At 37.7% G+C, this 18,875-nt stretch overlaps 1 protein-coding gene and 1 non-coding gene across 2 annotated transcripts in view; both read right to left on the bottom strand.

Moving 5' to 3' along the window:
• The window catches only part of POLA1 (DNA polymerase alpha 1, catalytic subunit), a 207,297-nt gene that overhangs the window by 160,867 nt on the left and 27,555 nt on the right, over positions 1-18,875 (bottom strand). Inside the window, exons 17-26 of the mRNA XM_087756792.1 lie at positions 18,141-18,202; positions 17,305-17,394; positions 15,526-15,642; positions 14,467-14,642; positions 13,932-14,061; positions 13,471-13,590; positions 12,234-12,330; positions 11,562-11,686; positions 9,670-9,819; positions 9,320-9,442 (exon numbers count right to left, since the gene is read on the bottom strand). Of these exons, the coding sequence (XP_087612918.1) occupies positions 9,320-9,442; positions 9,670-9,819; positions 11,562-11,686; positions 12,234-12,330; positions 13,471-13,590; positions 13,932-14,061; positions 14,467-14,642; positions 15,526-15,642; positions 17,305-17,394; positions 18,141-18,202 (1,190 nt within the window). The remainder of the gene's footprint in view (positions 1-9,319; positions 9,443-9,669; positions 9,820-11,561; positions 11,687-12,233; positions 12,331-13,470; positions 13,591-13,931; positions 14,062-14,466; positions 14,643-15,525; positions 15,643-17,304; positions 17,395-18,140; positions 18,203-18,875) is intronic.
• On the bottom strand, positions 11,836-11,966 carry LOC148055763 (small Cajal body-specific RNA 24). The gene has a single exon (XR_015705214.1).

Below are 18,875 nucleotides of genomic sequence, written 5' to 3' on the forward strand. Positions count from 1 at the left end.
TCATTGGCTTATAGCTAGGTTGTTCAAAAATCAAAGGGTACAGCCAAGGAAGTTCTAGATTCAACAAGTAAAATTCCAACCAGAGCAAAACAAACAGGAAGGTTGCAATACACTTGAGCACAGAGCTGAGATGTCCGTGTGGTTTTGTGGCAGTCTTCCACATGCCAATTCCAAATTATGGTATAACAAAGGCTGTGACAGTTTGATATCCCAGTAAAATTAAAAGCATCAAGGAAAAGAATGAAGTTAACACTGAAAACACTCTTTGCACTGAAGTCAGTCAGAGAAAATAGAAAATAAATTATTAGTATGCCAACTGTGGTATTGCCTAATAGAATGAAGCCGCATACAAAACAATTCAGAGTACCAAACTGAAGGGCAAAACAGCCCACGTGTAGACTGATTACCATAGTTATCCTTCTCTCTGGCAACTGTCACTTTCCTTGGATTAAAAAAAAAAAAAAAAAAAAAAAAAAAGTATTTGTACCTCAAGGTCTTCTATATCTGTATTGGAGAAACAATTCTTACCCAGGCATTTCAGGAAACATGACCCTGAACTTCAGCAAAGCAGATTATTACACAGTCCTGCTTTTCTGACATCTTCCAATAGTTTAAACTCGCCAATTTCTGGTCTGTTTCATAAACAAGGCAAGTAATTAGAAAGAAAATATGAGCTTAACAAGGCATGATTAACCTGAGATGAATCAGCCATGCAACTGCTTGGCTATGGCTGTCTGCGCCTATCTCAGCAGGAACCAGGAATCATCATTCAGAAAGGCTACATGTCAAAAGAGCACCTTTTTTTTTTTTTTTTTTTTTTTTTAAACCAGGGCTTACCAACCATCGTTATCCAAATTTTAGAAGTTTCTCCAGTCTCATGTAATCACCAAGACTAGCACAAGCTTACACAGAAATGACTGCCAGGGACTAATCCCCACAGTAAGGTTCAAATGACGTTCTGACATTCCCCGTTTTTGATGAGCACTGCTTGATGAGCGCTGCATTTCAGTGACACAAGTGGGAACCACTTCCCACCCCCAACAACCTAAAAAACTACTTCTTGCTGTTCTTAAAGTCTGTCCATTAGAACATACAAAAACATAAAAGACTAAACAGGAAAGGTAAAGGGAACCGGATATATTTTTTTATTAATTTTTTTTTACTAATCCAGGTGTTGAAATAGGATTTTACAGAGCAACTGTTTCTAGTGGCTCAAATCAGCAAACGCACAGAGTATCGAATTGTAGAGCAGGTATCAACATATATAATTTAATCCTACTCCCTGAAACCTTACCCAGTAACTTTGATAAAGGGCATAGCCTGGAGCTAAAGACAACCCTACCACGAGCAACATCTCCTGCATTACATTAGGTATAACCACTGGAAGGAAAGCTAACAGAGAGAGCAAGCAGAAGTTAAGCTTTCATGTGCCTTTCAATCACCTATCACGCTCTAAAATTCGAGGGGATTTATTTCATCCAGCTTTCACACTGCCCCATTTCCACTACGAAGGAAGTCTGAACAAATTAGCTCAGGCTATATGCCTGACTTACAGGTTTCCTTGCTTCTAAAATTGCTTATTTATGCTAAGAGATCTGCATCAGGTATGCCCCAGCTCATTAAACTACACCTACTTCTCAAGAATCCTTTGCCCCAAGCAGAATTCTTGATGTCGCTCACCAAGATCTCCTGTATCCTTACAAGGTATTGTACCTGCAGCAGTAGAGACAGTCCACCTTCCACAGATAAATAAAGGTCTTGAACAAACTGTTTCATCTGTTTCATAAGTATATTTCGATGCTGAAAATAGCATAAGCTGTTCATGCATATCTTCTAAATTAAGCCAATGAATCTTGGCACAGGCCCAGTGGAAGGACATACATGCAGGAGACCACACGACCTGATCTATACAGCAAAACCTGCGTTCGAAGTACTCAGAGCAAAGATTTTTTTTTTTTTTTAAATTTTTTTTTTTAGCTTTGAAACCAAAACAGCCTGGTAAGACAAGTATCACTGCTGTAATATCTTCTAGTTTTCTTCACTTCAAATGACAAGTTGCTACTCTTGCATCTGTTGGATCTAGCTGACCTGGGCGACAAATCTGTCTGAATTAAAGGAACTTCTAAACTGATGGTCGTAACCCAATTTTGGTTCAAATGGATCTTTGAACATCACCAAACCGAACTGCCTGCCCAAAACAGGGCTAGCCCTGCCTGGTGCAAGACTGTGCATCTCTGGGAAGAGTCTGACTTCTTCTTAACAGCCCCCATTAGGCTGTTGAAGACCACAGTTAATTCCATCCCTAAACTTTTTTCTCCAGACTGAAGAAAACCAGCTCTCAGCCTCTCCCTATATGTCAGAGTAGGATCATTACCACCCTTAAATCATTACCTGAAAACAGCAGAACCAGTAGGCTCAAATGAGTATTCATCCAAGAGGATAAAGAATAGATCACATAATTGTGGATGGAGCAAAAAGCTTCTAATATAGTCCGGTGTGCAACAGTGAGCTTTTGCATAGTGGGCAACATTCCCAGGAAATACATGAAACTTTGATTACAAGATTAAGGTGTCATATCTTTGAAGGACAGTATGAATATTAATTTAAGTCTCACGGGAGACAGACACTTCAGATCATTTTTCTATACTCTTAGGAACAGTGCTTGAAAAGGAAAATTATTTTTTCTCCCTAGCTTGAAGTCTCTTGTATTTTGAAAACTTTATTACCATCTAGGTATCCAAACCTATCGTTTCTAGAACAGGCCAACATCCAATTTAAGATAAATGCATGAGGCAAATGAGTGAGGCAATAACACCCTGAAGACCAACTTCTGTTAAGTCTCAAAAACCAAAATATTTTATGGCAAGCTACTAATGAACTATGAAAACGTGTACTGCAAAGACTTGTAGTGATAACAAATGTACAGGCTGGAGAAAAACATTATGACAGCAGTCAGCATTTGTATTCTTCCAACCTTAACAGTGGGTATTGAAAAATTAATTTGTTTGAAAATAGAACCTAAGCAATTTACAAATGGTAGTGTGATGTTGCAAAAGCTCTCACCTTCATGGTGAAGCTCCTGTGCTCCTGTATCTCCCTTTTATGAGGCATCTCTATGCCAGTATCTGAAGAAAAGAACCACAAAGGACCTCTGTCTTTCGAATCTCATAATCCCCACAATATCCTAGACAGGATTAGAGGATTTCTTCAGTTATTCTAAAGCTGAAGCATGGCAAACTTTGGGGGTTGCAGGATTCAAGTGCATTTCCCAATGTTTTACTGCACACCTGAGAGTCTTTCCTGTTACCACTGGATGTGGACCGACATTTCTACCTCTCCTGATCCTGAGGTATCAGCCCTCTACCCAATACATATGGCTTCTACAAGGGGACATACTGTTACATTTCAGATATAGAGAATGTGCCAGAGACCTTGCTCTTTACGGTCTCCCAGTACCCTGCTTTTCAGTTTTACCACAATTTTGGGTGAGGAATATCTTCTCAGCAGCCAGGTTAAGATAAGAATCAAGCAAAATCCATGTCTTTTGGCAAGACAGGAACAAAATGCAAGACAGGAAACCATAAGAAAAAACAAAAGTACAGAAGAAGGAAAACAACAAACAAACAACCCCCCCCCATGTGTTTGTCCTACTAACAGTAACCCTACAGTTTCAGTCAGGTGTGAGCTGAAAAGAGGCTGGTCATGCCTGACCCCTTGTATCTCATACTGGGTCTGCCCCCACTTTCCAACCTCCTCCTTTCTACAGGCTCTAAGAACATGCAATGAGTCACTGAGTCATTGATCCAACAAAAATCAATTTGGTTTTCCTCTAGAGTTAGCTTTCAACTCAGATCACCAGTCCAATCCAGCTCACCATGGGCCCATGCAATTGCTATAACCTATCCACAGAAATCAGCAGTCAGGAAGCAAGAGGCACCACACCTCTCAGGACAGCACAATCTTAAAATAAGCAGTCACAAAAAAGAAAGTCTCTCTACTCATCTGACTTGCTGTACAATCAATCTGAATTTGATCAATCCTCCTGAACATTTCTTGGTGAATATCCATTAAATAAAACCTTTCTGTCCAGAGAAAAAAACCCGCACCACCCAAAATAAAGTAAAATAAAATATTTTTTTTTCCTCCAGACTAATTTCCTTCTCACCCAAAATATTCTGGCCATTCTTCTTAATTGAAATGTTTCATTTCCTCTCCTTGGAGATGCAAAAGGCTTTATCAGACCAGATGTCATCTCATGCACTTGACTAACAATAATAATATTTCATTTCAACGAATGTTAAGATGTTCCATAATTTTTCTACTACTTGGTACTCAGTTTGCATTTTCAGATTGTAAGCAGCCTCTCCTTTGAAATCTCTGTTCTAACTCATTTTGGATATTAGCATGCAGAATGACATACATAGCTTTTTCACTGGCTCACAATTGCGTACATAATGATAAATCTACCAACAGTGACAACTGCTTTGACCCCAACAGTTTCCACTCAGGGACACTGCAACAATTTAGCACTATTTCTCGTAAGATTTCAGTATGCCATTTTTATATTTAAAAGCAATTAAGAAACTCTTTGCTTAGCCTTTTGCCATCAAGTTCCATGTCTTCCAAAAGCGTTATACTGATGTTGCATTCCCTGTTTAAATATAGACAGTATGCTTATGTGAGACTTTAGGAGGCTCCTTTTCCTCCTTTAACAATCCCCTTTCTCCCATACTACAACACGGAAGAAACCAGCAGTCTGACAATTGCCCCATTCACATGACAACTCTTGCACACTGTATAACCAATGCTTTAGGTGCAATTAAGAGAAAGTAGCTGATGATAAATTTTCCTGGATGAACAAGACTTAAAAAAAAAAAAATTGCAAAAAAAGAGATGCCTGGATTTCTTACAGAAGACAATTACATAGACGACCATTAACCTGCTTACCTACCCTTGCTTAATTTTTTTAAAATGAGCTCATCTTTCTCCACTTCATCTTTCTCCTCCCTCATCCATTCTTTTCCCAGGCTGCAGCAATAACATGCTTTTATTCTTTCCTTTTGACTGCCACGGCCTTAAACTAATTATTAATTGAGAATGTATCTAAAGGATCTGAATGAGAAAGTTGGAATTAACCCAATTGCCTCTTTCCCCCTTTTATTTTGCATACTGTAACACTAGACCTACCTGTTAGTACTGCTGAAAACAGCAAATGTGTTATTTTCCTTTCAAAGGCAAGTTTTCTACCTGCTTGGGCAAAAATATGCAACAATGAAAAACGACATGGAAAAAAAAAGCAAGTACCTGGAAAAGGCCTCAGCTTTGAGTGACAAGCCATTAGCAACCAAGCTGCCTACAGATAAAATTCTCTCAACAACTTTGCTGTCCTGTAGGAAAATCCTGCAGTAGAGGGCATCCTGCATTTGGGAAATCAGACAACTGACACTTCATCAAAAGACTTGTCCTTTAAAGAGGCTAGAAAGGCATGACCTTACGCTGCCTGCTAGTGCAGAGCTGGCCGGTTGTACAACACCGACTCATCTTGTTTCCAGTTGTTAAATTACATTAAAGGACAGCTAAAAATATATTAAATATTTTCCTATTACTTTTCCATGCAAGCAACTGCTGTAGTTACAACAAGAGCAATGTCCAAGCAAACGCTTAGTAACACGGGGGGGGGGTGGGGGTGGGGGGGGTGGGAAGGAAGATCCAGGAATCTTTCTGACACATTCCAGATCAATAATGTAATATTTGGATTGCAAATGCAGAAAGGATTTTTTTTTTAAATTTGTTGTAAGAACAAGAACTGATGCATTTCTAATGATCAAAAGAGAAAAACATTCACGTTTTCCAAAAAGGTCAAACAGATCCGAGCTATAGTTTTAACTCCCTCCCACCCCACATTTTTGCCCTTTTTTTCTTTCCAAAATACACCAAAAAACTTAACCGGTCTACCTGTGATACACAATACACTAAATTCTGACAAACTTCACACTGGTATGCCCCATCTTCCCTGCCAGAGATTACCCACAAATGAAAAAAATAAACAAGGAAGACCCATTTGAAAAAGCTGATAGTCAACGTTTAAAACACCCTGTGACAAAAATGAGTCTTAATTGATTAATGATCTCAAGGTCTCTATCGCCATCTAGTGAACACTCACCACCATTACGACACTACCCACACAAATTGCACCTCGGTGACTGGAACGACACAGGCTCATCTCTCTGCTGGATCCAGACCACGCATGGCCCGAGTGGTAAGGCTTTGCTACGTTTCTACTGCATGTCTTAAGGTAAACAGAGGTCAAGCACTAGCTCCTGTCTTGCTAAGGCTGACTGAAGAGAACTGAGCTCTCGCGGATTACACTCTGTCCTAGCGCTATGATCTGGCTTTATAAATGGCCTTTCCACATCATATTTAATACTTCTGCCATCAAAATGAAGTGAACGTGTCCAACACTAGCATAGTTATAAACAAGTTTTTTAAATGGCAATGTGTAATTACAAGAATTTTTAGTCAACATAAGGAACCCATGGCAGCTCCGCCACTTTTAGTGCACTGGCATCACCAAAGCACACAGAGAAGTTACAGTCCAGGAGAGGTAGTACAAAGCACTCGGCATCAGATGCCTGCAGTACTCAGTCCTCCTACAGCTTCAGTGAAAGGGTCGTCAGTCACGCAATTAGAAAGCAGCAATTTATGAAAGTCATCAAAACTCATTCTCTCTCAACTACGTTAAAACTTAATGCTAGGATGAGCTTCAAGAACTTCTTCAACTTGAAATATGTATTTCCCACTTTCAATTATTCTGCTAAGACTTATGACTGAACTGTAATTGTGTTAGTGCAAATATTAAGTTCAGTTTTCATCCCACACAGTATTTTTCCCTCTTAGACATAGACATCAGCCTACTCAGGTCCCCTCCACAACAGTAAAAAAAAACAAAAGGTATCAATTACTGATCATCAGAAAAGGCCATTTAAATTTAGACCAGTAACATTTTTCCATCATAGTTATTTTTTTAATTAACCCAAATCTCCTGATACTTAACGTTCACCTCTTTTATTTAGTGGTAGGAGGAAACCTATGAACAGAAAGACTAATACAAAATTTTAAAGTAGTATTCTTCCAGATTAAAAATTTCAATTGAAAAAAACAAAAAACAAAAACCAAACCAGAAAACTAAGGTGTCCTCTTGTGTCATCTTTTATGGCAAAAACTACTGCTCAAGAAATAAGGAACTAATAAAGCTGTATCTGTTTATTGACTACCTACCTAAAAACGCAAGTTTTCAGAACAGAGCATATACAGTGTATTTCATCAGAATCTATCATACTTACACAGAAGCACAAAATTACAGATTATCCTGAAAAATTATCAAATTTTCAAAAGTTTGTTATCTCCACAGTATCCAGAGTAATGAATATTAATCTATCTCAAAGAATGGGAAAAAATAAGATAGGTTTAGCTCTACAGGAGGTGCTGTACTGCACGGAAGAGACCTACCACGACAGTAATGCCCCACTGAGCTCAGCACTAGTGCTGGACACCTGCACTGGGTACAACACATTTTCAGGCAACACTGTGCCACAGTATTAAGTTTTTCCCCAAACTCGGAGCAACTAGAAATCTAGAGATTCAAATGTGTGCAAAGGCTTGGCAGAAGCAAGTCCAGGTCTAGCACTGCCAGGATTTAAGAGGTAAGAAATCTTTTCCAACCAAAAATCAACTATGTAAGAGAAAGTGTCTCAAAGTGCTCCCTAGCACACCCTGTAGCACCTATTTAGGATTTTCCCATTCCATCACCACTTTGGAACATAATGCAGGAACACGAGAATTTCATGCACCATTATCTCACAATTGGTAAGTCACAGACAATTGGGAATAAACTGTATGTACAAACAAAAAGTATTTTCCCCCCTTAACAGAGGCCAAAAGCTCAAGTATCCGTATAATACCCAGTTTGTGACAGGTGCTCAATATGACTAATGGAGACCATAAAAAAACCAAAAAGTCAAATTCATGACTTGTAAAATACTGCTAGAAAATAGAAAGCTATGATACTCCGCTGCTTTTCATGCCAACCTTGTTGTAAGATTCTAATGTATTTATCTACAACAACAAAAAAGATACCACTTCCTTAAAGGACACATTAACTTTTGAATTCACATGGATGCACAGTGCATTTACCGTTCTCAAACCTGGAAATTATTTCCTAGTTAAACATGTGTGTAAGGTTAAACATACTGGCTACGTAAACTGGGAGGACAGCAAATGTGGGGCTGTCTCTAGAGAACTGTTTAGATGGGAAGACTTTTAAAAACAAAAGATGTGTTATCCGAAAGAAAATGCCCCTACGCACATCAGTTGGGGGTTGTACCTGGACTGTCAGTGCATTGGGTAGTCCACAGCAAGGAGAGCTGTGCCCTTACACTACAGGGAGCACGTGCCTCTAAACACAGATGGGAGCTCAGCCATCTCCCTGCTCAACTAAAAGGTTGACCAGCCATCCTGTCAGATCTGTTCCTGGCACCTTTGCAGATTCCTGCTCGGTATTCTCTTCTATAAAGAACTAATATGAAACATCATGGAAAAAAGTGTTTTAAGACACTGTGTATATCAGTGGTATGTTTTGGATCTTTAATGGTTATTTTTCGCACTGGGACCAAACTGATGTGGTCTGCATTCAGCTGTCATCCTAATCAACAGCAAGAGTAGTTTTGCCTATAAAGTTAATAGCAACTCGTAAAATAAAATCTGTCCTCTTGAGGATTAGCTTCGCTAATGCGAAGCTTCATTTTAAGGAACAGTTTCTGAAAATAAGGCCCTGACACGTAATCCATTGTCACCATGTGATTAATTAGCCTTGTCACAAACTTTAGGGTTTCAGGAACTAAACATACCAGGGCACAGGACAGTCTGGGCAAAGACAAGCTCATCCAAAGCTGAAGCATACCACCAAATCAAAGACTAACCCATCAAGCGGAACTGGAAATTCACGGAAAACGTGAAAGCAGCCTTGATTTTTTTTTTTATCATCATAATCTGGCCCATTGAAACTAAGCAGTTTAATTCAAAATAAGGCTTTAGCTAGAGCTTCAACTTGTCCTACTTTTTGAGATATTTATCCAATTCTTTTCCAGACACCAATTTGCTTTTTTTTTTTTATCAACTTCTGCAGTACAACAAAGATAAAAACTACAGTTCTGAAACCAAAAGCAGGTTCAAAAACAAGACGATTCTCCTATTCAGTGAAAAAGTACGTGGCTTAAATTCACCCTTTTTACATGTGTGTATAACCTGTTTAATGACTTACCTCTCTCCCTTTATGCGTCACCAAAGCAGCCAAAGGCTTGGCATAGAATCTGCTGTAGGAAAATCCCAGGCAGCCATACATACTGTTAGCAGTGAGTTTCAAAGCTTTCTGTCTGATATCATACTGAAAAGAAACATAACCAGCAAAAATGATACAACCATAGCCAACAGAGAACAGAACTTAATGTTCACAATTACATTCACAGCTTTTTATATAGTCTGCAGCAATGATGGGCTACAAGTAAAGCACATTACAATCACTGCTCACTACTAATCATCCCTATTCTGCAAGGCTGATCAGGGCACTTAAGGGAAGTGGGAGGAAAATCAAAGGAGTTCTATAAAACACACCTGTAAATAAAGGTCAGGATTTAAATCTGGCTGTTTCATTAACTGCTTAACTTGGCGCCTTCTCTCCACCAGTTTCCTGATTTCTTTAGGCAAAACTCCCATTTCCAGAGATGGGTCCGGAAGCTCTGGAATTTCTTCCTCTTCTTCAACCTGTCAAATGATCACCACTGCTTATCATTTTTTTTGCTTAAAGACTAGAATTTAATGTGTTAAGTGAAAAGCTTGGGACACACACACACACCCCCCAAACCAAACCAACACAGCTTGTATCTATTCCTGCAGAGTACCCAAAGCACAGTTTAGAACAAGAAGCATGAGAGTTTTTTTGTGGTATTTAACTATATTACTCAGTCCCTGTTGGGGGCCAGGGACTAAGCCTGTCTCTCTCTGGGAGAAACCCAAAAGAGACATGCACCAGTAGCAGGACGATGTTATTTTTTTTTAATGTGTGTGTGTATGTTTTATACACATATATTATATATGTATATATACATACACACACACCCCTGGATAAATGAAACATACACACACGCTCTCTGGTATATATTGAAAGATATAAAAATATACAGAAAAGCGCACACACAAGCAATTCTTTCCGTGCTGAAAAAATCCATCCTTTCTTTGTTATTGCATAAATATTTTTGGTGTTCAGAACTGTAAAATGGAGCACATGCTCTGCAGAACTGATACTTTGAATAAGATAACTGACAAAAGAGAAATTGACAGTAACAACAGAATGAGAACTCCACCCTAAGCAACTCTTGATTATAGCAAAACAAGAACTTAAGAGAAAGCACACATTCTTCTTGTTAGCATAACTGACTAAACTATAACAAGAAATGACACCAAAACCTGATTAAATACCATATTGTGATAGAAATCAAAATGAGCTGCTTTGGTTTGAAGCATACTTAAGAAAGTGGGGTAAATCCACAGAGAGTTTGGAGGAACTTACTGACAGAGTTCCACATACTTTTTTCCTCATTTCTGCTGTGGTACTGATATTTCAATTGTTATGGGACTAACTATGTCCCATAACTACTTATGCACAACATACTAATTCCAGCCTGGGAGCTGGTACCAGTTAAAAATAAAACCCTCAAGTTTAACCTTTAGACCTGATCAGCTCACGGCTTCAGTTTACAGCACACCTCCAACAACTGTGCCAGCCCAGCTGAGGAAATAAGAATAAGCAGCCACGGATAAGCCATGGCCAACACAGCTGCTGAGAAAACAGTACGTGGAACTACGTCTTCAGGAGCTTTTGGTTGTGTTAATAGCGTTTAACGCTGTATTAAACAGCATGAATTTCCATGAAGCTGGTCCCGCAGCTGACATAGTCACCGTATCACTCCCTGACACACACCCCCAAGACACACACATTGTTTTCCTGATGTCTAATAAGGGTTGAGCTCATATTGCATTCTTTCCCCTGGGCAGAAGTATGAGACTTGTGTCTCCCTCTTTCAGGTATGTTTGCATGAATTCTGTGGCAATTTAACTTTAGGAAGTGTCTACCAAATTAGGATGAAATTGACCAAGGAGCTCAGAAATTGCTAGGAGGACCTGGGGCTGAAAAGGGCCAACAGAGACTCACTGAAAATCCTGTTTCATGAGGATACCAAGATTTTATTTAGATGGGAAAGAACTTACCAAGATTCTGTAAGAGTACTACTGAAAGGAAGATGACAGACATATAATATTCCAGAAGTCCCAAACCAAAACTTACTATGATGCATCTTTAAACAAGAATCACTTTTTCAACTGTGAGAGGGGAAAAAAAACCCCAATATTAAACAGTGAAAAAGAACAGTTTCTTAAAAAGCTGATTCACAGAAAACACACTGAAGTTAAGACAGTGCAACTTAAGTCACAAGTTAAAGCCCGCAAACCTCTGCCCTTTTCTGTGCTTCTGATGACAGTCGCTGCACTGTGGTAAAGCAGATGTTAAACTCCTGGATAATCGATGGGTACAAGCTGTTGAAGTCGAGAAGCAAAATAAACTTGTCATAAAAACCTAAAACAGAGTTTAAAACAAAAGTCATAATTACTCAGTCTCCCTAAGGGCTTCATCCAACTCCACAATTAATATTTAAGTGACAGTAATACACTGTACCACACTTTCCTTAAAGCAGCTGCTAAGATGCACCACTACCCATTATAGAAAGCTGTCAGAAGTGGAACGATCCAACCCCATTAACTCACCAGAGTTGAACAGATAGCTTCTGTGTTACTATAGGACACTTGTACAGCTTTCCCCACATAGAGGAGAAACTGAAAGAAAACTTACGTGTCCATTAGAAAATTATACACAGCTATACAGTCCTAATTCATCGCAAGACCATAATCTTCTCACAAAAAGATAAGAAAAAAAAAGTCCCAAGAATAAGTAATTCCACAATCCATGCTGGGAATTTTCTTGTATGCAACAACACCCTCCACCCCCCAAACCACCACACCAAACTCCCACCGGATACACTGATGGTGCTCATTGCAATCTATCTGCATTAATATAACCTACCTGCCTCTAACTTCATAGAAGAAAGAAAATTGCCACATCTTACCGACTTTGGGATCCAAGACTAAGCCCCCAGCATATGCTGCTTTCTTTTTCCCTATCTTTGATTTATTCTGGTCTTCAAAGTCTTCATCTTCATCCACCTACATTTGGCATTTAAAGAAGTCATTATCTAGTCTCCAAGATTTCTGTACTGTTGGAGGAGTTATTTTTGGCAAATCAAATATGAAATTGGGAGCCAGTGCATAGAGTTCCTTTTAAAATGCATGCAATACATGATGTTTTCATCATGATCCTTATTAAAGCTCTCTACATGTCAAAATAGCATTCAAACCAACTCCGATAGGAACAAACTGCTAATAAGAGATTACAAAGACCTTAAGGAATTGCCATCATTCAACATAGCACTAGTATGCATTTTCTGGATTGCTGTAAAAATCAACACTAGGAAAAAAAAACAACTCATGACCCAAAAGAAGTATTATTGCCCAATTAAAATGTAGTTTTTGGAAATACAATGGCTGGGCTTTAATGAAACAAATAAAAACATTATTACTGACCTAAAGAGTATTTTGCTATTTGTTTTGTTGTAGTAAGAATTTTTCTCCCAGTTGTCCAATGCTATTCCGAATCATTTACAATTCCAGCACTGCTTTGATGCACCAATACAATCAACAGAACTTACTGCTTTGGAATTTGCTGTTGAACTTATTTAAAAGTAGAACTAAAAAGCAAAGTATAGTGAAATACAAATACATTCTCAAATTATAATTTGTTTACTAACAAACATATAGATGTTTCTATAAATATATTTACACTGGTATTATCCAAAGGAATTTTTTTTAATACCCTTGGATATTTTACTCACATCCTCAGATCACCCACCTTACAAATTATACTTGAAATACTGTTCATCAGCAAAATTGTAGGGCAAATGTGCATCTGTTAAGCAACACAGACTATCTTCCTCTTTACCATTTCCCTACACAGCCAAGTACTTAGTTTATTTCAATTTTAAACCAGAAGAGCAACTGAAGTTTCCATAGATCTGTGATACAATGGAGAAGGTGTTACATTGTCCCTTTAAACCATACATTTCTCCATTATCAACTCAACAAAAAAAAAAAAATTGAATTAAGCATAAGCTATAAAACATTAAGTTCTATCTAAAACTGGCTATGTTTGGGTTTTCTGTGCTCTCACAGAACAGTAATACGCAAAAGACACAAGAATGTCTTTTTCTTTTTAATAAAAATTCTTGGAAAGAGAAAAACTGGACCCACCAGCTTCTGCGGAGGCTTTTTAAAAACTTGTTTGTCCGGCACTATGTAGTCTTTTTCATGAAATGCATGAAGCAGCAAGAACTCATTACGTTCAGATCGTCCGCCCATCATAGTCCTCGACTACAGAGAGGGGCAAAAAAAAGAATTCAAAGTAAAGCATAGAAAACACTGACATACAAAAATAGACTAAGCAATGTCCTTCAACTATTTATAAGTTCACCTAGAATTACTATTATTCTGTATCATGATCATGCACAAAAAACTAAAAGGTAATAATTTTATGGAACTTTTACATTATTACTTGACTAGACTGTCGAACTCTCACACTCATCACAGCAAAAAATTTACAGCATCATGTTTACAAATTAAAACTAGCAAATCAAACACAGAAAACACAGAACTCTTTTTTTTTTTTTTTGGGGGGGGGGGGGGTGGGGGGTGGGGAAGTAATAAAAATGTACCATGACATTCCCAGAGATGTTTGTTATTTGAAGGGCCAGTGGCAGAACATTCAGCTCACACATGATCTGGAGAATGAACTTGGCATCTGTCCAGGTGTTTTCCAGCATGAATATTAAGTGAGGAGAATCACTGGGAAAAGAAAGGGGATGGCCTAGTAAAGTAAAATAAGCCTCATCTGTACTCTGCAGTAGTTTAGACCTGTATGGAACGTGTGGTATCTGTAGCACAACAGTGTTCAATTACATAGCAAGCTCTTTTAATTTAAAAAAACCTCCAAAACTCAAGTTAGCATATCCTATTAACATATCTAAACCAATGCTCTCACAAATCAATTTTCTTCGCACACAATAAGCCACCACCCACCAGTAGCCTGAAACTTTATAAAATATTAAGATAATATTTTACTTTTCAAATACCAGTATGCTAAGTCAGCATCTCCATGACAAATCAAATAAGCAAGCATGAAATTGTACAGCAGGAAACTAGCTCCTCTATTTTCCAGTGAAGGATTAAAACCACAAATCAGCAACGTACCTGTACATATTTCGAACTTCCTCTGGTAGAATTGTTATCCTCTCTGTTTTCAAAATCTGATGGACCAGTTCAGACAAATGGTAACTCTTGCAACGAATTAATTCTTTAGCTGAAATTTCTACATCACAGATCATTCGACCGCAGGCAGCATTCCTTTCGGCAAACCCTCCTCGACCCTTAACCATATCACACAAGGACAGAAAAACACAAACAAAATGAAACATACAAACATTAACAAGGCACATCTATCCAAAATATACGTTTATAGGACTCAGTCAAGTCAGTTGGTCACTAAATACTCTAATACTCTAAATACTCTACTAAATACCACTAATACTCAGGCTTTACAATTATGCCCTAAAGGAATCCACAGTATCTTTCGGTATATGTGGATATTAAGATGTAGATACTTAACTCTCATTACTAGTTAGATCTTAATTCTTAAACTGTCATGCATTTTTTTTCTTTAATAATCAGAATAGTCCCAACAAGAACACGGGTGTGGATTTTGTTTTGCCTCCAAGGACATTTTTTGTACTAACAGCAGGATGAAAAAGTCACAGAACAAACTACACAAAAATACTCATCTTGGCCTCTAGGAAGGACAGGAACAGGCAAGAACACGGCCACATTCAGCACTTCAATACTCCAAGCCTCAAACATAGTCCTCCGAACAAATATATACTAAGAACTACAGAATTACTAACTTAGCAGCTCTCTATGGGATGATTCACCAATCAATCCAAATTACATTTTCTCATTTTACAGTTACAGCAGACAAAGACTGTTACAGTAAAGACTATTGCAATTAATCTGTCATTACCATCATCTAGTTGAGATACGTAAACTAAATTAGCCTAACTTGAAAATTAGTTTAGCTTATTACTGTAATAGAAGTCATATAAACACTCATCATTTCTGATCTGGGACACATGAAATCTAGCATGACCAACAGTCAAAAATACATCAGTGTCACATTTACAATTCCTCAGCAAAATTAATTCATTTTTAATCACATGCAACATAAAGGGGCTTAAAAGACTTGAGCAATCTTATTACCCCAAGCTTTGGCATATTGGACCTCCTCAGTCGACCTATCTTGGACCAGTGAGGGACTTTGCACACATTAATTCTTTGAAGCAGCACTTCCAGATCAAATCCATAAATATTATGACCCTTGCAGCAGAAAAAATAACAAAAAAAGGTTACAACAAATGCAAATTGAAAGACTTACTTTCACACACTCGGTATTCCTTTGCCCTTTGTGGTTTTTTCCAACTAATTGATGGCATTATCTCTCTCTCATAGAAAGCACTGTCTAAGAGAACGTTCATCAACAGTCCTCATCAGTCTTAACACTAACAACGCTGTTCAGCAGAATACCAAAATCAGCTCTATAACTGGCTCATAGCAGACATGATTCCGCTTTATACTTTGATACCAGAGATTAGGATTTAAAGCTTTCTAGAGGAAAAAAAAAAAAAAACCAAAACCAAACAGTAAAACAGTATTCTTTATACAGCATATAAACTTAGCTATGAGTAATTCCTTTTCTCTCCGTCCATAAAGTCTCAATATTGACATTGATACTGACATTTTTTTTTTCCTTTGATACTACAACAGGCATAGCTGTTAAATCTGGACAGGGAGACCTTGCAACCAATATTTACATATCAAAGTACTCCAGAAATATTTGCAAAGTTTAAACAATGCTAAGGACATTGATGACACTGGTCTATAACCTCAGCTGAAAGCAAAATGCTACCCTGATGAACATGAGTCTATGTGGACCAGTCAGTCACCAGCAACTGCAGGTTCACCGTATCAGATACATCTGTGTAGTGCAATACTGTGCTACAGAAGCAGCTCCTTAAAATCATCAGCAGCATTACAGCCACAGTAGAGGGGTCCTACATATATTGATGCAGCTTGCTTTTCAACAGCACTAATTAAACCAGGTGCAAATTAAACTCCACTACCATGGCTCTGCTGTTTTTAGGATCAGAGCTCTCACTACTACTGGCATCTTCAATTCAAAACCATTGGCTGCAGTGTTTCCCCTGATTCCTTCCCATAACCACCAGGAAGCTCAGCTCGTAGGGCAAATACCAGATACCAGCCGCAGTGAGCAGAAAACATCAGGAATCTGACTGCGCATTTCATCCTATTCCCACCACTTAATTATTTGTATTTCCCTACAGAAGAATAACAAGTTGTATATAATCAACCTCAGATTTATAACCCACTTCAAATTGTCTTCAAAATTCCAGTAAATGAAAGTCAGGACTGTATATGAATGAAACATAACAAAAAAAGAAAACAAGTAATTATAATAAATCCTCAGCTGCCAATACAGTAGGAAAAGATAAGAATGCTTATTACAAAACTTTGCTCAGATCCCATAGATTTGTATAAGTTACCATTTTGATTTACAGCATAAACACAATCTAAATGGTGACACAAATTATATGAGCATCTAAACTGAAACAGACTCTTAAGTATACCAAGACTTCCCATTTTTCTAGAAAATCACAAGGGGTTTTTTTGTTCTGTTTTGTCTTTCTGAGTAAAGAAAAAAAAAATACTTGTTTCAGGTACTATGGAAATACTGCCTATTTTAGATATTATGGGAAATAATAGGATGTATAAAATGCTGTCAGGGAAAATTCTGTATCATCTTTATATCAAATTATACCTGCTGTCTTATAAGCAAATTCAATTCATAAGGCAGTCTAAGATAAACATTAAAAAACCTATAAGGGGACAAAAGAAAAAGAACAAAGCTGACCAACTGACAATATGCTTTAATTTAACTCTCAAAGTCTCAGAACTACTCACCACAACAACATCTGGGTCAATTTTGTGAACCTTCGCAAGGAAAAATCCCAGCAGTGTTCTCTCTGTTGCAGCAATTTCTATTTTAGCATTCTAAAAGGAGCAAGAGAGCACCTGATTTCAATGACCCAATAAGTTTAAAATGGAAACATCTCCTCTCCCCTACTAGTTACAAGACTATAATAAAACACCACAGAGTTCTCCCTTTCCTTCTATAATTCAAGGCTTTTTTTTTCACTCCCAAAGACATAGAAAGCTTTTCTCAGAGGCTTTTTTCCATTTTGCTTTTGTATGCAGGTGTCTAGTGATATTTTAAGAGCCTCCTAAGAATCAAGCACACCAGGAAAATGCTCCATGTGCATCCTTCACTCACAGGCTTAAGATCACACAGAAACAGAGAAAAAACAAAAACAGGTTACTTTATTATTCTGTCAGCTCTCCCAGTGCCCTTCAGAAAGGATGTCTTCTAAATCCTGACAGACTTTACTCTCCAAGGAAAGGAGAAACAAATTCTCCCAGTTTACTACAAGTACATAGTCAGGTATAATGAAAACAAATCACAATTTTAACCTCTTTGCAAAACCTCTCCAACTCTTTTGTCTAACACTCCATCTATTTTATGAGCACAACTAGCAGCAGTACTGAATCACACAGAGCACACAACCCTGTTTTTACAAGCCACACAGAATAAATACCTAGATTTAGGTTTGCAGAGTGGAAAACTAATGAAATAATCATGCCATTCCTTTGAATATTTCTCTTGCACAACTTACCCAAAGCAACATGAAGTTTATATTTTAAAAGGTACTGCAATCAGAAGGCTAACAAAATGAAATTACCTTCTTTTTAATAGCTTCTTTGAAGTCATAAGGAAAAATGCAATCGTTCGGTCTGGAAACAACTGCAAAAGAAATTATATTTGTTCTTACATACATGTTCTTAATTGTACCCTCCCCATAAGCATCCATCCACAACAAAGGGAGCTAAGGAAAACTAACCTCTAATTCTAAAAAGCCAGCCTTATGTGAATACTTGTCTTTAAGATAACCAAGTAATTAATAAAGTATTAAACAATTTTAATCAGTCGTATTTGAGGTTATCATTGGAGATTAAAACTATGGTCCATAGCTTCCGAAGAACTTCCTCTCACGAGCATTCAACACTCTTCATTGCTTCCAACTGGGGTCTGAATCTCAAGGTTTAGCTGATCTTACTATAATGACACTGCTGTGAAAGATTTTTTTCCCTAAGAAAACTTGTTTATAAATAAATGTGACATGTTTATTTTTTTAAGTCTGTTCAGGAGAACTGAAAAATAACTAAGTGACAGTAAATAAATAGTTTAAATTAACAGGTGAAGAAAGTACTCCAAGAGAACACATGATGAAGTAAAACTAATAAAAATGATAGGAAACTGTATAGAGTTCACATCATCTCAAACTAAGATTTTTTCCAATAAAGTCTTCAATAAAAAGTCAGTAACCAGTGAATTTAAAAATAGGGAGAGAAGTCTGCCTGGGAGTTGAAACTTTGTCACTTACCTATTCTAAGCCATTATTGCTGGAGTGACAGAA

This window comes from Nipponia nippon, unplaced genomic scaffold (assembly GCF_047370975.1).
Source record: "Nipponia nippon isolate SJK-2023a ecotype South Korea unplaced genomic scaffold, ASM4737097v1 scaffold_2, whole genome shotgun sequence".
Taxonomy (NCBI): Eukaryota; Metazoa; Chordata; class Aves; order Pelecaniformes; family Threskiornithidae; genus Nipponia; species Nipponia nippon.